Raw genomic sequence first — 14,513 nt, 5'->3', positions numbered from 1 at the left:
GTGGTTTGTCTGCTCCTCATCCTATAGCACATGCCATACATTTAAGGGGATTTTCCTTATTTTGATATAATCAGGGACAGAGCTCACAGTTGACTCCCAAATGATGAGAAATAGATGATTGATTCACTCTCACCTGCATTCACTTAATAGTTTTCCTCATCTCCACTGAACTGATGGATTTGCTAAATGGAATATTCTACAATCAATAGATAAATGTCATGTGATTATTTCCTATAAACTGATCATTTCAGAAATGTCATAATCTATAATCAATGATGTGATAAATGTGATGATTGACTTAAAACAGTTTGATTAAATGCATCATCTGAACTTTACATCAGTAGATAAATGTGATAAACAGTCTGTCACTAATATTAATTTACACATGTGGTGAATTTCATTAGGCATACTTGAACTGTTAGATTTAATAGGTGTTCTTATCGACATATATTTTGTCCCTTTGATGCAGGATTTATAGAACATGATATTATGCTGAAATGCTGAATTTTCTTTGTCACTTGCGCATTAAGCCTGTCGACAATATTCCGCCATGCTACCTGCCTTGCTTTATTAATTGCTGCAGTATTGCCTTTTTCTTAATCATGTCCTCATAGTCCTCATACACTTCCACAAGGAGCGTTTGCTCCGCCGTAGAAAAAGCCTCCGCTCGCTCCTTTCCTTTGCTTTTTGACATTTTGCAACATTTAGTGTGGGCTTTTTATTTTCCCTGGGCGCGTGCATGAGTTGAGGCTTAACAGGTGAGGCTTGAATTAGCGTCAATTGGAGCCAGCTGATTTCACTTGATGGAACGGGCTGGAGCTAGATTGGGATTTGGCGTTTAGTCAAACTTCAAGATTACACCTTAGTCTGGATATTCTTAGCTACGTTGATGGAATACCCCCCAGGTCTCAGCTGCACTCAGTAGAATTGTCCCTCCCGGCTGCCTTACAGTCAAGATGGCGGCGAAAATTACATAAAATTAGGACTTATTCGTCTCGTATTGTACCTAACTTTAGTGCGTCATAACGTATCAGGTATGGAATTAATCTGCAGATGCCCCAGTTCAAAATGAGACCAAACTTTTCTGCAGATGTCAGCTTTTGAGCCACGACGGAGCCAAAATGTGTCCTGCAACAGACGGTAAGGCTCGTTGTTTCCAGCCAAAATTATTTCTGGAAAACTTGTTGCCCTGACCGGTGGGTTAAGAGGAGTGAGGAATCATCAGTCAGCGACGGTATCAAACAGTCAGTACAATATGTGTTTCAACAATTATGAATTGCAGGTGTCCCACTTATAAAGGCAATGTCCTTGCTGCAGCGGCTGTGGGTTCGATTCCAGCCGGTGGCCCTTTGCTGCATGTCATCCCCTCTCTCTTTCCTCCTTTCACGCTTTGACTGTCTTCTCTAAAAAAGCCAATAAATAAATGACAAATAGGGATCACCCCAACCATGACAGGTCCTTGAGCATACAGTCATACATGTGCACACAAAATATTAGGCTGACTGGTCCAGCAGTTTGCCAGATTAGCTACAAACACACAGATACACACACTCACAGCGATAATAATAAAGCAGGAAGGAGTCCACAGGCTTTAAAAACCAAATCTGCAAATCTCTCTTGTCTCTTTAAACAATCTATAGCTCATTGTCTTAAGTGCATTTAGCGAGTGTCACACTCCACTTTGCTAGCTCAACAGTCCATAATCTGAGTGCAAAGTACAGTGCAAGCAGCAAAGGGGTTGTATTTAGTCCCTTAATTGATCGTAGGTATGTTTTGGGCGTCACATGAATTCAAACAATCAGTGTCATCTCCCATTTCCTTTAAAAGCGTGCTCTGCTATCTACACAGTGGGTTTGGCAAATATGTAGCAGCATGCAGCGCGTAATGCAGTCAGAGCAGTGATGTCTCTGCAGAACATATCGTGGGAAATTTAAGCAGCAAAACTAAAAACTAGTTTTAAACTTAACGGAAGAAACAGAACTAAACTTTTAGCTTCTGTAATGATTAATGAAGTTACGCTGCTCCTTGTGTGTAAATGTGCACAGCGTCTCTTAATGTGGAGTCTGACAGCGTCTCTGCAGCTCTGCTCTGATCTCTGCTACGTTCACATTTTACAGAATGTCACTGCAGTTAGAATCAGACCTAAAAATTGTAGTTTTAAACTTGACAGAGGAAACAGAACTTGTAGCCTCTGTAATGATTAATGAAGTGATGCTGTTCCTTGTGTGTAAATGTGCACAGCATCTTTCTTAATGTGGAGTCTGACAGCAGCTCTGCTCTGATCTCTGCCACATTCACATTTTACATAATGTTATTCAGATTTTCCTCATTAATGAAGAATTATTTCACCCATCCACACGTCCCTGTGTGTGTAACAAGCAGACTGTAATCTTGTTGTGAACCCGCCTTCAAAGGCACATCTTACTATCTGAATACTGCGCCCTTTAAATTGCTGAACAATACAGCGCCATTCTGACTTTAGACCAGCATTTTGTTGGTCAATGGCGCAATCACTTCCTGCTGCCTCAAAATAGCAATTTACCAACAATTAGACCGACAGGCACAGATGTGCTGCTTTGTGCCAGGTAAGAAATATGGCTCTTTATCTGTAAAGTTTTGTTTTAGCGAGACAACCCTACATATTTGATGTTATTGTCCAAATGGCTGTTGATTGGCTCAAGAGAATTGTCTTAGAGAAATACTTCACCCATCAAACTATTAAAATATCAGTTAGTGGTGCTGTGTTACCTCGAACTCATCAGGAAAACTTTGTTTTTTCTAGCATGGATAATGGTATACATATTAATTTACTGACTGATTATGTATCACGTTTAACAGCAAAAATATATCAAAACATCTGTTTACAAATGCTCACATAAAGTGAAACTTATCTACGCTCTCTTTAGAGCCAGACTTCCATACTAAGGTTTTTAGGAAAAATATGTGTTTGGGAAGTACTAAGCTTATACGACTGGATAAATGAGACTTAGATTATTCTGCATGAGTCATGTGAGAGTTTGTTAACGGATGTTTTGATATCGTTTTGCTGTTAATGAACGTGGACCCCAATTAATCAACAAATTAAAGTTAGCTGTTTTCTGTGGAGGCATGCGAAAAAAACAAACTAGCGTAATTTACAAACGGTCATTTTGAAGGTATTAGGAAGGAAGTATTCCTTTAAAAAAAATGGCAGAGCATGTAATCTGTTAAATTATTTCAAGACATAAAAATACTCAAAATACAACACAGAGGATATTTTCATCCTGAATGGTAGAGGAAGTGTTTTAGAGCAGTGGTTGGTCGTGGTCCAAAAGTGGCTCACTGGCCCATTCTGAATGGACTGCAAGTTTTTAAAAAACATTATTTATTTCTAAGTGAATTTCCACCTTTTTTTTCCAGCTTTTATTTTAATGTTTTTTAGTGCTGTTTCCGGGTTAGGAGAGAGTGACTAACAGACAGCTGCTTGACAGACACAGCCAGCTACTACATGTATGATGCTGATGTATCACATTTTGTGGATCTTGAACTAATGACTGAGGAGAAAACTGGACCGTACCGGCTGGACCAGTTGGGGACCACTGTTCTAGATCCTTTACTTGAGTAAAAGAACAAATACCACACAGTAAAAATACTCTGTTACAAGTCCTGCATGGAAAATGTTCCTTAAGTAAATGTATGAGTATAATCAGTAAAGTGTAGTGATAAAAGTATCAAACTGTGACTGATATATTATTATATCTGGACACACATTCAAGTTCAAAACACTTTACTTGTTATTCAAAGTGAATTTTTTTTTGTTCATGTTTCTTGAGTGTGAACAACTACAAACAAGTCTGAAATCTCACATGTCAGCATGTCCGTTAGCATGATATTAGCTCTGTTTTGCAGGGTGATGCACGTTTTTAAAAATGGCAGGAGTGGGGTGATTTGAGCCAAAAGGCACTTGTGATTTTTATCAAAGTATTATTTTACTGTAATATTACGTTGCATTCATAACACTGAACTGATGTTATTTTATATAACGTTAATTTTAGACCTAAAATCATCACTCCACGTGTCTATAAAACAGTGACTATGATTGTTCAGAAGATGACCTGAGTGATGTGATGATGATGGTGACAAGAATCTGTCTGCTACAACTACACTGGATCCCTGAAGTCTGAGAGCTCTGAAGTCTTGGGGGTACTGCAGATGGAAAGCCCGTCTTCACACTCAAAGACAATGGTGAAGGACTGAGAGCTGATGCGCTCAAGAGACTACTGAAACTGGAAAAACTCGGTGTTGCAGCCAGACGGGAGCAGATGTTCATATTCCCCTGCAGCACTGACAGGTGGGACGTTGAGTATGAGACCGGATTTGTGAGAATTACAGGAATTTGTTCTTCATTTTGAACGCGTTTGGAAAATTTTGGCTTTGTTGAAGGAATCTGTCCTCTGAAGTTGGACTTTATCTTTAAATTAAAACTTCAAGAAGTTATTTAGTATTGGTTTCGGCTTGTTTTGTACGAGGTAAACAGGTTTCATTTTACCTTAACATAATCGGTGGAGCAGTTTACACCCTGGCAGAGTTGAGCCAAGAGACCACTTTTCTGTGGGTAGTCATATTTTAAAAATGGTTTAGTTTAGATCCAAAGTGATTCCCAGGGATGATGGAGTCATTACTGTCATACCCTCACTTAAAAATCACCAGAAGTAAAAACTGGCTCAACTCGCCCCGCTCTCCCCTGTTAAATATCAAACTGTAAGATAAGAATTACGACACTATGATCACTTTAAGCTGATCACAGACTACGAATGTGCTCTCGTCACAGAAAACGTACATATCATATTTTAATGTGTCACATAAAAACATGCAGCGACGCTTCACATAAAACAGCATCAACACAGGAAGTGCTTTGAATCACATACTTCTTTTTACTTTCAGTACTGCAGCTGCCCTTAAAAAGTACGTACTGTTGCATGCAGTGTGCGCACAATCAGAGCACGCTACTGTCTCATAACATCACACCCTGAACTTTGACCCCCCTGCTTTCATATCCGTCACCTTGGAGATAAAACAAACAGCATGCACTTTCAAGTTCACCAGAGACGGAGTCAGTCAATGTGACGTATCATCCGCTGTGCAGAGGATTGTGGTCAGAGGAGCCAGTAAAGCAGAACATGTAGAACATCCTGGTATTTTACTACATTGAACACACAGTGTCCTCGCACACACTATATCTTTTCCTAACAGACCCTACAGTATGTTGGTGTGGGGACAGGAATGCACAGATTATGTCATGGTCATTTAAGGTACAGTTAGTGAAATATCACCATCTTGTGGCAGCTGTACAAAACTACAACACAGTCAGAAGACACTCCTCTTCCTCCTCCTCCTCCTCCTCCTTGACAGTCCCCTTCCTTTTTTAATGAATTACAAATGTTTCTCCTCACCACCACTCAGCAAACAGAGCTGAGACTACGTGAGGATGATGTTCAGTGTTTCCACCCAACATCTCATCTGACACTGGTAAGCTCCCAGTCCAGCTGGGTAATACTTAACTTTTACTTCAGCTGAGTGTTTGTCCAGCTGCTGACTATCAAACAGCAGTTCTGTTTGCTCTTCTTCCACAACATTTGAGTTTGGAGTGGAGTTAGCTTCTTATCAGTGTATTGCTTCAAGTACGTCGGCTGATGTTATTTGGATTTGAAAAGGAGAAAAGAAAAAAGAAGGTTTTATGTCAGTGTTATTTGGAACAGCTGGAGACCACACGTTGCTCGCTGTGTTTTCCCCGGGCATTGTGCCACAAAAAAACGGTATTTTAAGCCACAATATATTTTTTTGCCAAACCACGACCAAGTGTTTTTGTACCTAAACCCAAATCAAGTTAACCACAGTGTAACATATCTGCTACATAATACGGTACGAATATAACAGATCCGTGGTTTGCAGAAACATACGACAAAAAACTAAAATATTCAATAAACAGCTGTTTTCTGTGGAGTGGTGCATGCTTATGTTGTTGAGTAACGTTGTGTTCAAGGCTTTTTTACTTACTGAGGTCAGTGCAAACATCAGCATGACTTAGAATGGGCTATTCTCACTTCTGGAACAGAGCTGTCAGTTTTAGTTTCATTTCAGCTCTCTAATCCTCTCATTAAGGTTTTTCTTCTGTCTTGAATCAGCACTCAGGTGTCAGTATGTGCAGCGAAACTGGTTTTGCATGTTGAAATCATTCATGGTATTCACACTGGACCTGAAGAGATCCCAGTTTAAAGTGTTTCTATTGTAAAAGTCACGTTTTATGCCTCTGCGCGGTGATATCTGTGGCTGGAGGCGTTATGTTTTCAGGTTGGGCATCATACGTACGTCCTATCCTTGTGAACATGATATTTCAAGAACACTTCAAGGGAATTTCTTCAAATTCGGCACAAATGTCCACTTGAACTCAATGATGAACTGATTAGATTTTGGTGGTCAAAGGTCAAAAGACAAGGTCACTGTGACCTTGTCTCTCATTCTCGTGAAATCTCATCAACGTCTTGAGGGAATTTCCTCAAATTTGACACAAACGTTCACGTCAACTCAACAATGAACTGACTGGAATTCAATGGTCAAAGGTCAAGGTCAGTGTGATCTTGGATCTGCCTCATTCTCTTGAACACGATATCTTAAGAACACCTGGTGGGAATTTCTTGAAATTTGACCCAAACGTCCACGTGGACGGAACAATAAACTGATTAGAATTGTGTGGTCAAAGGTCAAAGGTCACTATGACCTCACTAAACTTGTTTTTGGCCAGAACCCAAGAATTCATCGACTAATTATGACAGAACTTGACACAAATGTCTAACAGGATAAAATAATGAAGGTCAAAAGGTCAAAGGTCAGCTTGACTGTGACATCATCATGTTTTAACGTCATATCTCAGGAACAGAAGCGGAGACATTTGGTCAGATACTGAATTGGTGACTCTAATCCTTATCAAGTATTTGTTGATGTTAATGACTGGTTTGTAAACTGTCTATGAGTATTAATAAAATTATAAAGTTGCAAGTGATGATTATAAGACTTTGTTAAATAGTTCATGAATACTGGGTAGTGCATTTACAAGCATTGCAACTTTAAAATGACCATCTAAATACTGTTTATAGATGGTTTACAAACAAATTATGAACCATTAACAAATTCCTATTGTAGTATTTAATGTTAACAATAAACTATTAAAGATGTGAAGCTGTCCTTGAAGCTTTAAGCGCACTGTGTGTATCAGCCACTCTCCCTCTCCCCTGTGCGAGCTCTTGGGTGTGATGTCACCAGAGGCTTCAGGTTATTGTGGCCAGTGTCCTCTTCCTGTTCCTGACTCTGCTCTGTAACCAAGCAACAGGTAGTCTGCCACCTGCTTTCTGCCTGCTGGATTTGTTCATTTGGACTGATATCTAGTTACCACACTGTGAGCCTGTTCTGACCACAGTCTCTTTACTTCCACCTGCTCTGTCTGCACACGTCTGCGCTGTGGGTCCTTCAGCTTGATGTCTTTTGTATCAGAGCTGTGACAGTTTGGGGTCAATTTTAAGTAAATCACACAGTTTATCATTATCGGATTATTTACTCTAGTGTCACTCCTGTCTGACCCTGATGAAGACCTATGTTGGTCGATACGCGTTGGTAATTTTTTTTTAACTCTTTTTTGATCCATTTTGCCATGTAAAATAAAGGCATTTTAACTTTACAGACTTTAAAGTGTGCCTTGGTGTGTTTTTGAAGGAGCCTTGCATTTTTTGATTTTTTACTGAGACTGTTTGACCCATGCAATGAGCCCTTCACCTGAGGAATAAGTGCAAAATACCTGAAGTATCCAAAGAGCACCTGTATTGTGAACAACAGAAGGACCCAGCAGCGCTTCCACTCTGTTGTCTTTATGTGCGACTCCTCTACGATAGGTGGAGATATGCCCCCTTTCAGCTTGTTAGTATTGGACCTTTTTCCTGTTGACCTATTACGTTCCAGACCAAACAATGGACAAACAAGTTAGCTACGGTTAGCTAGCAGCTAACTGGTACCATGGTGGACAACTTTACAGCTCTGTACATTTGGTCCGTCCAAAAAGTCACGGCTCTGGATGTAGATTTCTCCATGTTGTTACCGGCTTCTTCTTCTCTTACACATTTAATGCTATTGGACTTCCGGGTCAAAGCCCGGGGCGGAAACTGTGGAGCATGCTCAGAGCGCCTCGGCCAGTTTGGGTCTGATTGACTGTATACGTGCAGGAGTCACATGATCTGGGTGTGTTAGTCCCACTGTGACAAATTCACTTTAGGACCATTTCACTCACACTAACACAATGAATTGATTTCCTCAATGTCATGTAAACTGTAGACTGTATTAACTACAGTAGATGACGGTCGTCACGCCCCCAGTTTGGAGAAACAGGCAGGAGTACAGTCATGGAAGCTCAGCAATGTACTGCCATGGACGGGGTCAGCAACAAAATATATTTAGCCACCAAAAAAAAATCAATATCAGTTAAAGTGTATGCTATATTAAGAATATTTTCACATCTTGCTGCAGACTGCATGTTACTATGGGGAAGCCTTTAACGACCTCAGTTTCAATCACTGCTCTCGTCAAAGTCACCAGACTCTATTGAGAAAAACAGTAACTTTAGCCTGCTGGACACAGGAGCTGCTGGTCTACCACCTCTTAAATCAGTTGTTTAGTTTGTGTTATTGTGTGACTCTTGTGAATCTGAACTAACCCTTTTAAACCCCAAAGTCACACAATAACACAAACAGTTACTGATGGAGGCAGCAGTAGACCAGCAGCTCCTGTGTCCACTCATGTTAAATTAATGTTTTTCTCAATGCAGTCTGACTCATAAGCTAAACAATTTTGGGATTTTCAATGGGAACTGAAACTGTTACATCACCCTCTTTAAAGCCAGACTCCAGCCTGCCGACTGACATCAACTGTAAAAGATCTGAACTATCCCTTTAATGTCTCTATTAGTATGTAGCAGGAAGTACAGCTCATAGGTCGGTCTGCTCTGATGTCATACTGACGTTTTTTTCTTTAGGTCGGGAAGGTTTGAGGATTTGACTTTCAAACACGAGGGGTTGAGAAGGAGCAGCGTGTGTCATCTGGAAGAGTTTAACAGGTAAGATTACTGTCAGGAAACGTGAATAAAGAATTATGGTGTGCTCATGCAGAACATACCTAGACGTGATAAATGTGTTGAATTTTGAATATCCGTTAATGAATAAGTATGTGCAGTAGAGACGTGATCTGAACTGTTGTTAGATTTAATCACAAACATTGTCCTGGGTGAGATAGGGCGTGTCTGAACTAGCCTCACAGTACTATTTTAAAGCAGGGAGGTTTTCTTTTCTTTTTATTCAGTCTTGGTACAAAACCGCATGAACACTGGTGATTCGAAACAACTGAGATCGTTTTTAATCCCTCCAGAGACTTATTTTGTCAGTTAAAAGAGTATTTCAGTGCTGGAAAGACGGCCTTTTGATAAAACTAGGATGTGTCTGCAGCAGAAAGATCTAAATACTTCTGACACTGGTGCTACACGACCAGAGAAAACAGAGAAAATGGATGCTTCTGCTCAAGAGGGAGAAAACCTACAACTACCAGAATGCACTGCGCCACACCAGACCAATAAATGCTCCTGCTGAGCAACAGCCCGAGAACCAGGGAAACATAATTCACGCCGCTGACCATCATCCAGGCGAAGCTCCTTGACCAACTGGTGGTACTCCCTGTGATTTCTCCTTTCTCTGAGGGTCTCATGTACCCATCAGATCTCTATTGTCCTTGTGTCCAATTTACTTTTTTGAAACAGCTTCTCACCTTCAATCAAGGCAAGTGCTCACTGCTTGTGCATTTTTTAATGCAGAGTTTAAGGTACAAATTTAGGAGTTTACTTCACAGCAACATAGCAATTAAGCTAAGGAAAGGTGATTCAGTGGTTGCTAGCAATGACTTAAAAAAGATGCAGAAAGGTGCTCTGTCTGATTGGAGCAGGCTTCAGTAAAAAAAGGCAGTGTGGTGCACCTCGCATTCTGCAACCTGAAAAACGCCCTTCATCTGATCCAGGTTAAGTTCCTGTGGCTCCGAGGTTAGTGGAGCAATTCGGTCAAATACGGGTTTTTGATGATCCCATTAGAAAAATATAATATCTGTGTTCGTTGTTTCACCAGAAAACCACAATGGCAACCCCTGAAGATCTTTGGAACACTCTGCTGCAACTGAAAGGTGATGAGTTCAAGCAGTTCAAGTGGCTCCTGAAGCAAAATGACATCTGTAAAGGTTTTTCAGCCATCTCAGAGGCCAAGCTGGAAGAGGCAGACAGGCAGGACGTGGTGGATCTGATGGTGCAAAAATATAAGCTTCCTGGAGCTTTGGAGATAACCATGAAGATTTTAGAAAAGATCAGCAGGAATGACCTGGTTCAGCATTTGTCACACACCAGTTCAACACCAAAAGGTAGGCAGAGGGAAGGTAAAAATATAAAGATCTGAGAAGTTTCACATGTATCTTATCAATGATTATATTCATTAGATATTATGTATAGTTCTTAAACAGTAATTAAGTTTTAATTTAAATCAAAGATGGCCCAAACTGATCCAAAGCATTCACATATTTTAATGGGCTGAATCTGACAAAATACAACCGGGCAAAACCTGATCCTTTTCTTTACTGAATGTACTGTGTTTTGTTCTCCTCAGCCCGCTCTCTGCAGCCGATGTCTTTACTCAGCCAAAGATCATTTCTGAGGGAAGAAGCTTCACTCTGTAACACCACTGTACAACCGAAAGTGGACTGAGTGTTTCTGTAGTTCCCAGAAAAGTCCTCTCTTTAGCAGACTGTGTCACATCAATTTCATGAGTCATATTCATATTAAATCAATAACAGAAGCTCATAAACATTTTGAACCATGACGGGTCAATCATTTTCCAAACCACTGTAGATGAAACCCCGCCCACTCCCACATGACAAAAGCAAGCTGCCAGACATCAAGGCCTGATGATTGGCTGCCAGCCTACTGCTAGCCGGCACCCTTGAAAGACACTGCTGCTAGCTAGTTAGCTTACCCTCCCGGCAGTCCCTCAATCTCATTTCCTGCCGACGAGAGACTACAAAGCTGGCAGGAGAACGTTTGCTGATCCGGCAGGGGGCGGTCCTGGTATTACACCCCAGACCCCAGGGTTTCTGCTGGTTGAGTTCAAGCTGCTGCAGCCACTGAATTTCCGTCATCTACAGTGGCTTGGAAAATAGTGATATGAGAAGTTCAAGGAAAACTTAACTGATTTTAAACCAGCTCTGTCATCGCAGTATGGACAGGGTGTGCTTGGCTTCTTCCGGTGCCACGAAAGCTCCACATGACGATGAGAGCTGGTTAAAAATTGGAAATAAATTTCCCTTTAACTGCTGAAACAACTCCAATATAGCTAGTTACCGCCAGTAAAAACATATAGACACAGCAGAGGTATACACATGTAAACAAGACATAATTCATAAGAGAGGTAGAGGGACGTCGAAACCAAACGTCCTGCCTCTAAGGAGAGGGATGAAAGGGGTAAGATTTCCTCAGTGTTTTTTGGCAAAGGTGTTCAAAGCCATTGATGAACTCAAGCTGCTTCACATGGCAGCCATTATATGCATGCCAAAGCAATAACAAACAAACAAAAATCGGTTGTGACATCTGGCAGCCTGCTTCTGTCATGCAGAAGTGGATGTGGTTTCATCCAAAGTGGGTGGAGAAAACAATAGATGCCACAAGGACATCCAGTATTTGGATTATCATGAAAAATGAGGCTGGCCAAATTTATTAGTCTTCAGCTGTTTTTTCAATGTATTCGATACATATTTTATCTACATTTAAGTGAATACAAGTATTGTATAAGACAATATTAAAAAAGGACTTGGATCACTGCCATAAGAAGTTGATTGGGACGTCCCGAATTAAAATACCAATCAACACAGTAAACAACAGTTCTGTAAGACTGACCAGATGTGTTTGTGTTCTTCCTTGTTTTAGACCTCAAGAACCACGACACCGTTCCTTTTAACTGTGATTATGAAAGGAAGAAGGCCAAGCTGGTGGAGATGAAGGCTGAAATTAAGCTGATGATCCAGGAGAGACAGATGAAGATCTTGGAGATCAATCGCTCAGCAGAGTTCAGCAGTAAATCTGCAGACAGTCATATTGAAGACAGTATGCAGGTGTTTGCCTTTTTGCAGCAGTCTGTTGAGAGAAGTTTGGCTGATCTCATCGAGGCAATTGAAGAAAAGCGCAAAAAGACACAGAAACAGGCCCAAGGATTCATCCGAGAGCTGGAGAAGGAAATCTCTGTGCTGACAAAGAGAGACGCAGAGATGGAGCAGCTCTCACGCATTGAAGACCACCCTAACTTCCTGCAAAGCTTATCGTCCCTGAATGCAATTCCAGCCACCAAGAGCTGGACAGAAGTCAGCGTCACTCCACCATCATATGGGGGAAGTGTGGGCACAGCTATGAATCAGCTGGAGGAAGTACTCAAGAAAGAGAAGGAGAAATTGTTTGCCAAGGCCAAGCTGAAGAGGGTCCAGCAGTATGCAAAGGATGTGACTCTAGATCCTGATACAGCAAATTCCTACCTCATTTTGTCTGACGATGGGAAACAAGTTTACTGTGGTGATGTATCACAAAACCTTCCAGACAACCCAGAAAGATTTAATTCTGGTGTAAATGTCTTAGGAAAGCAAAGTTTCTCTTCAGGAAGATTTTACTACGAGGTGCAGGTTAAAGGAAAGACTTCCTGGGATTTAGGTGTCGTCAGAGAGTCGATCAACAGGAAGGGGTTGATCACAGCAAGCCCCAAAAACGGCTACTGGACGATATGTTTAAGGGAAGGAGATAAGTACATAGCCTCTGCCGTCCATCTCAGTGTAAAACATCAGCCGAAGAAAGTGGGAGTGTTTGTGGATTATGAGAAGGGCTCAGTCTCATTTTTTGATGTAGATTCTGCTGATCTTATCCACAGCATTACTGACTGTTCCTTCACTGAGAAACTCTTCCCATTCTTTAGTCCCAGTCGTCATTATGATGGCAAAAACGCTACCCCTCTGATCATCTGTCCTGTTAATTACACGGGTTAGATTTGATCAATCATCAGAGGGTTTCATCATAACCGTAGCCACAAAAAGTTACTCTGTGGCCAGCAAATATCCCCTGTGACCAATGAATTTATCACGTCTCTTGAGAAAGAGTGTGTCTCAAATCGTAATTTTTTTTTCTTTTTTTTAAAAAAGCAAATAGCAAATGGACGGTAGAGCATTATCGCCAATATTTGACTGCAACGATAAAGGCTTTGGGGGTGAGGGCCAATATCTTTGGCAGACCTGGTGAAGCCAGCGGACATCCCAACCAAGTCTTTCTCTTCCGTGTGCTGGCCATTATGGCAAATCTCTGTTAACACATATCGGGATATCAATGCTGATACATTTTTAAAAAGCTAACTCCACGATAGCTGATCAGTTCTGAGATTGCATTTCGGCCAATGTGTTCTGCCTCTGGACTGTTTACCTGCCGTTCAAATGTCATTGATCAATAATACTTGGACTACAAACAGACTACCGAGGCACCTTATGGAAACCAGAACACTTTCAATACTAAAATCTTGTTCAGTTGCCTACAGATCCCTCCTTAGGTTACAGTTTCACAAACATTGCGATTCATTTGCTCCTTTTAGATCAACATTCTACGAGAACAGCGAACAGTACTTGACGCCAGCTAGCCAGGACTCGAGACTAATGGCATCCCATTGTCCCGCTGATGAGAGAGGGTGCGTTTTAGTTGAACAGAAATCTTCCCTGGATCCAGGACAAAAGTACTTTTTGTATATATGTTTAAGGCTGCTGTGAAACTGGCAACAAAAAAAGTTTGCCTTGGGTGCATCAGTACAACAGGCAAACAAAAAAAGGACAGCAGAAGGGATACCCTCACACAAACTGGGCTAACTAACTGGGCTGGAGAGCCACAAAAAGGTCCACAGATCAATGCAAAAATAATACTGTTTATTTAAAACATCTGTGCACAAAAATAGTGCTCAAAGTGCAAAAAAGAAGATAAAAAGTGAGTAAAAACAGCAAACATTTCAGTCTTTAAGCACCGATGATAGTGACGACTGAAATGTTTGCTGTTTTTACTCACTTTTTATCACTGTTTTTTCACTTTGAGCACCTTTTTTGTGCACAGATGTCTTAAATAAACAGAATATTTTTACATTGGTGTGCAGGAATCTCCTCTGCCGTCCTTTCTTGTATACATGTGTAATGATCGCTTAGCCAATGACAAACTGAGTGACTATAATGAAGCGTGTCTTCATGCTGTTATCACTGGGAGAAGAGTAGTTAGCTGTTAGCAGCAGATGGGCAGCAGGGTTTGGTGGTGTTTGGCTGAGCTAACAGCTAATGGAGCGAAACACAGCATGACTGAGAGAGGGTTTATAATTATGATTTCTGCCTGGTTATTTTATTAACTT

General features: G+C 40.9%; 1 protein-coding gene across 1 annotated transcript; it reads left to right on the top strand.

The window, feature by feature from the left end:
- The first annotated feature begins 5,374 nt into the window (after window positions 1-5,374).
- Window positions 5,375-14,024, top strand: LOC126386074 (E3 ubiquitin-protein ligase TRIM21-like). The gene is made up of 4 exons (XM_050038194.1): window positions 5,375-5,508; window positions 9,056-9,136; window positions 10,188-10,473; window positions 12,029-14,024. Exons 3-4 carry the CDS (start codon window positions 10,197-10,199, stop codon window positions 13,126-13,128), a joined length of 1,377 nt encoding a protein of 458 aa, XP_049894151.1. The 5' UTR covers window positions 5,375-5,508; window positions 9,056-9,136; window positions 10,188-10,196; the 3' UTR covers window positions 13,129-14,024.
- Window positions 14,025-14,513: the final 489 nt, after the last annotated feature.

This window comes from Epinephelus moara, chromosome 24 (genome assembly GCF_006386435.1).
Source record: "Epinephelus moara isolate mb chromosome 24, YSFRI_EMoa_1.0, whole genome shotgun sequence".
NCBI classification, from domain to species: domain Eukaryota; kingdom Metazoa; phylum Chordata; class Actinopteri; order Perciformes; family Serranidae; genus Epinephelus; species Epinephelus moara.
Note: the sequence above shows the minus strand (reverse complement) of the source record. Positions and strands in the feature narration are given on the sequence as shown.

Bases quoted from the DNA above. Each gene is read 5' to 3' on its own strand.
- LOC126386074 (XM_050038194.1), top strand. From the start codon at position 10,197: ATGGCAACCCCTGAAGATCTTTGGAACACTCTGCTGCAACTGAAAGGT. The intron at 10,474-12,028 runs GTAGGCAGAGGG...TCCTTGTTTTAG, and splicing joins CACCAGTTCAACACCAAAAG to ACCTCAAGAACCACGACACC.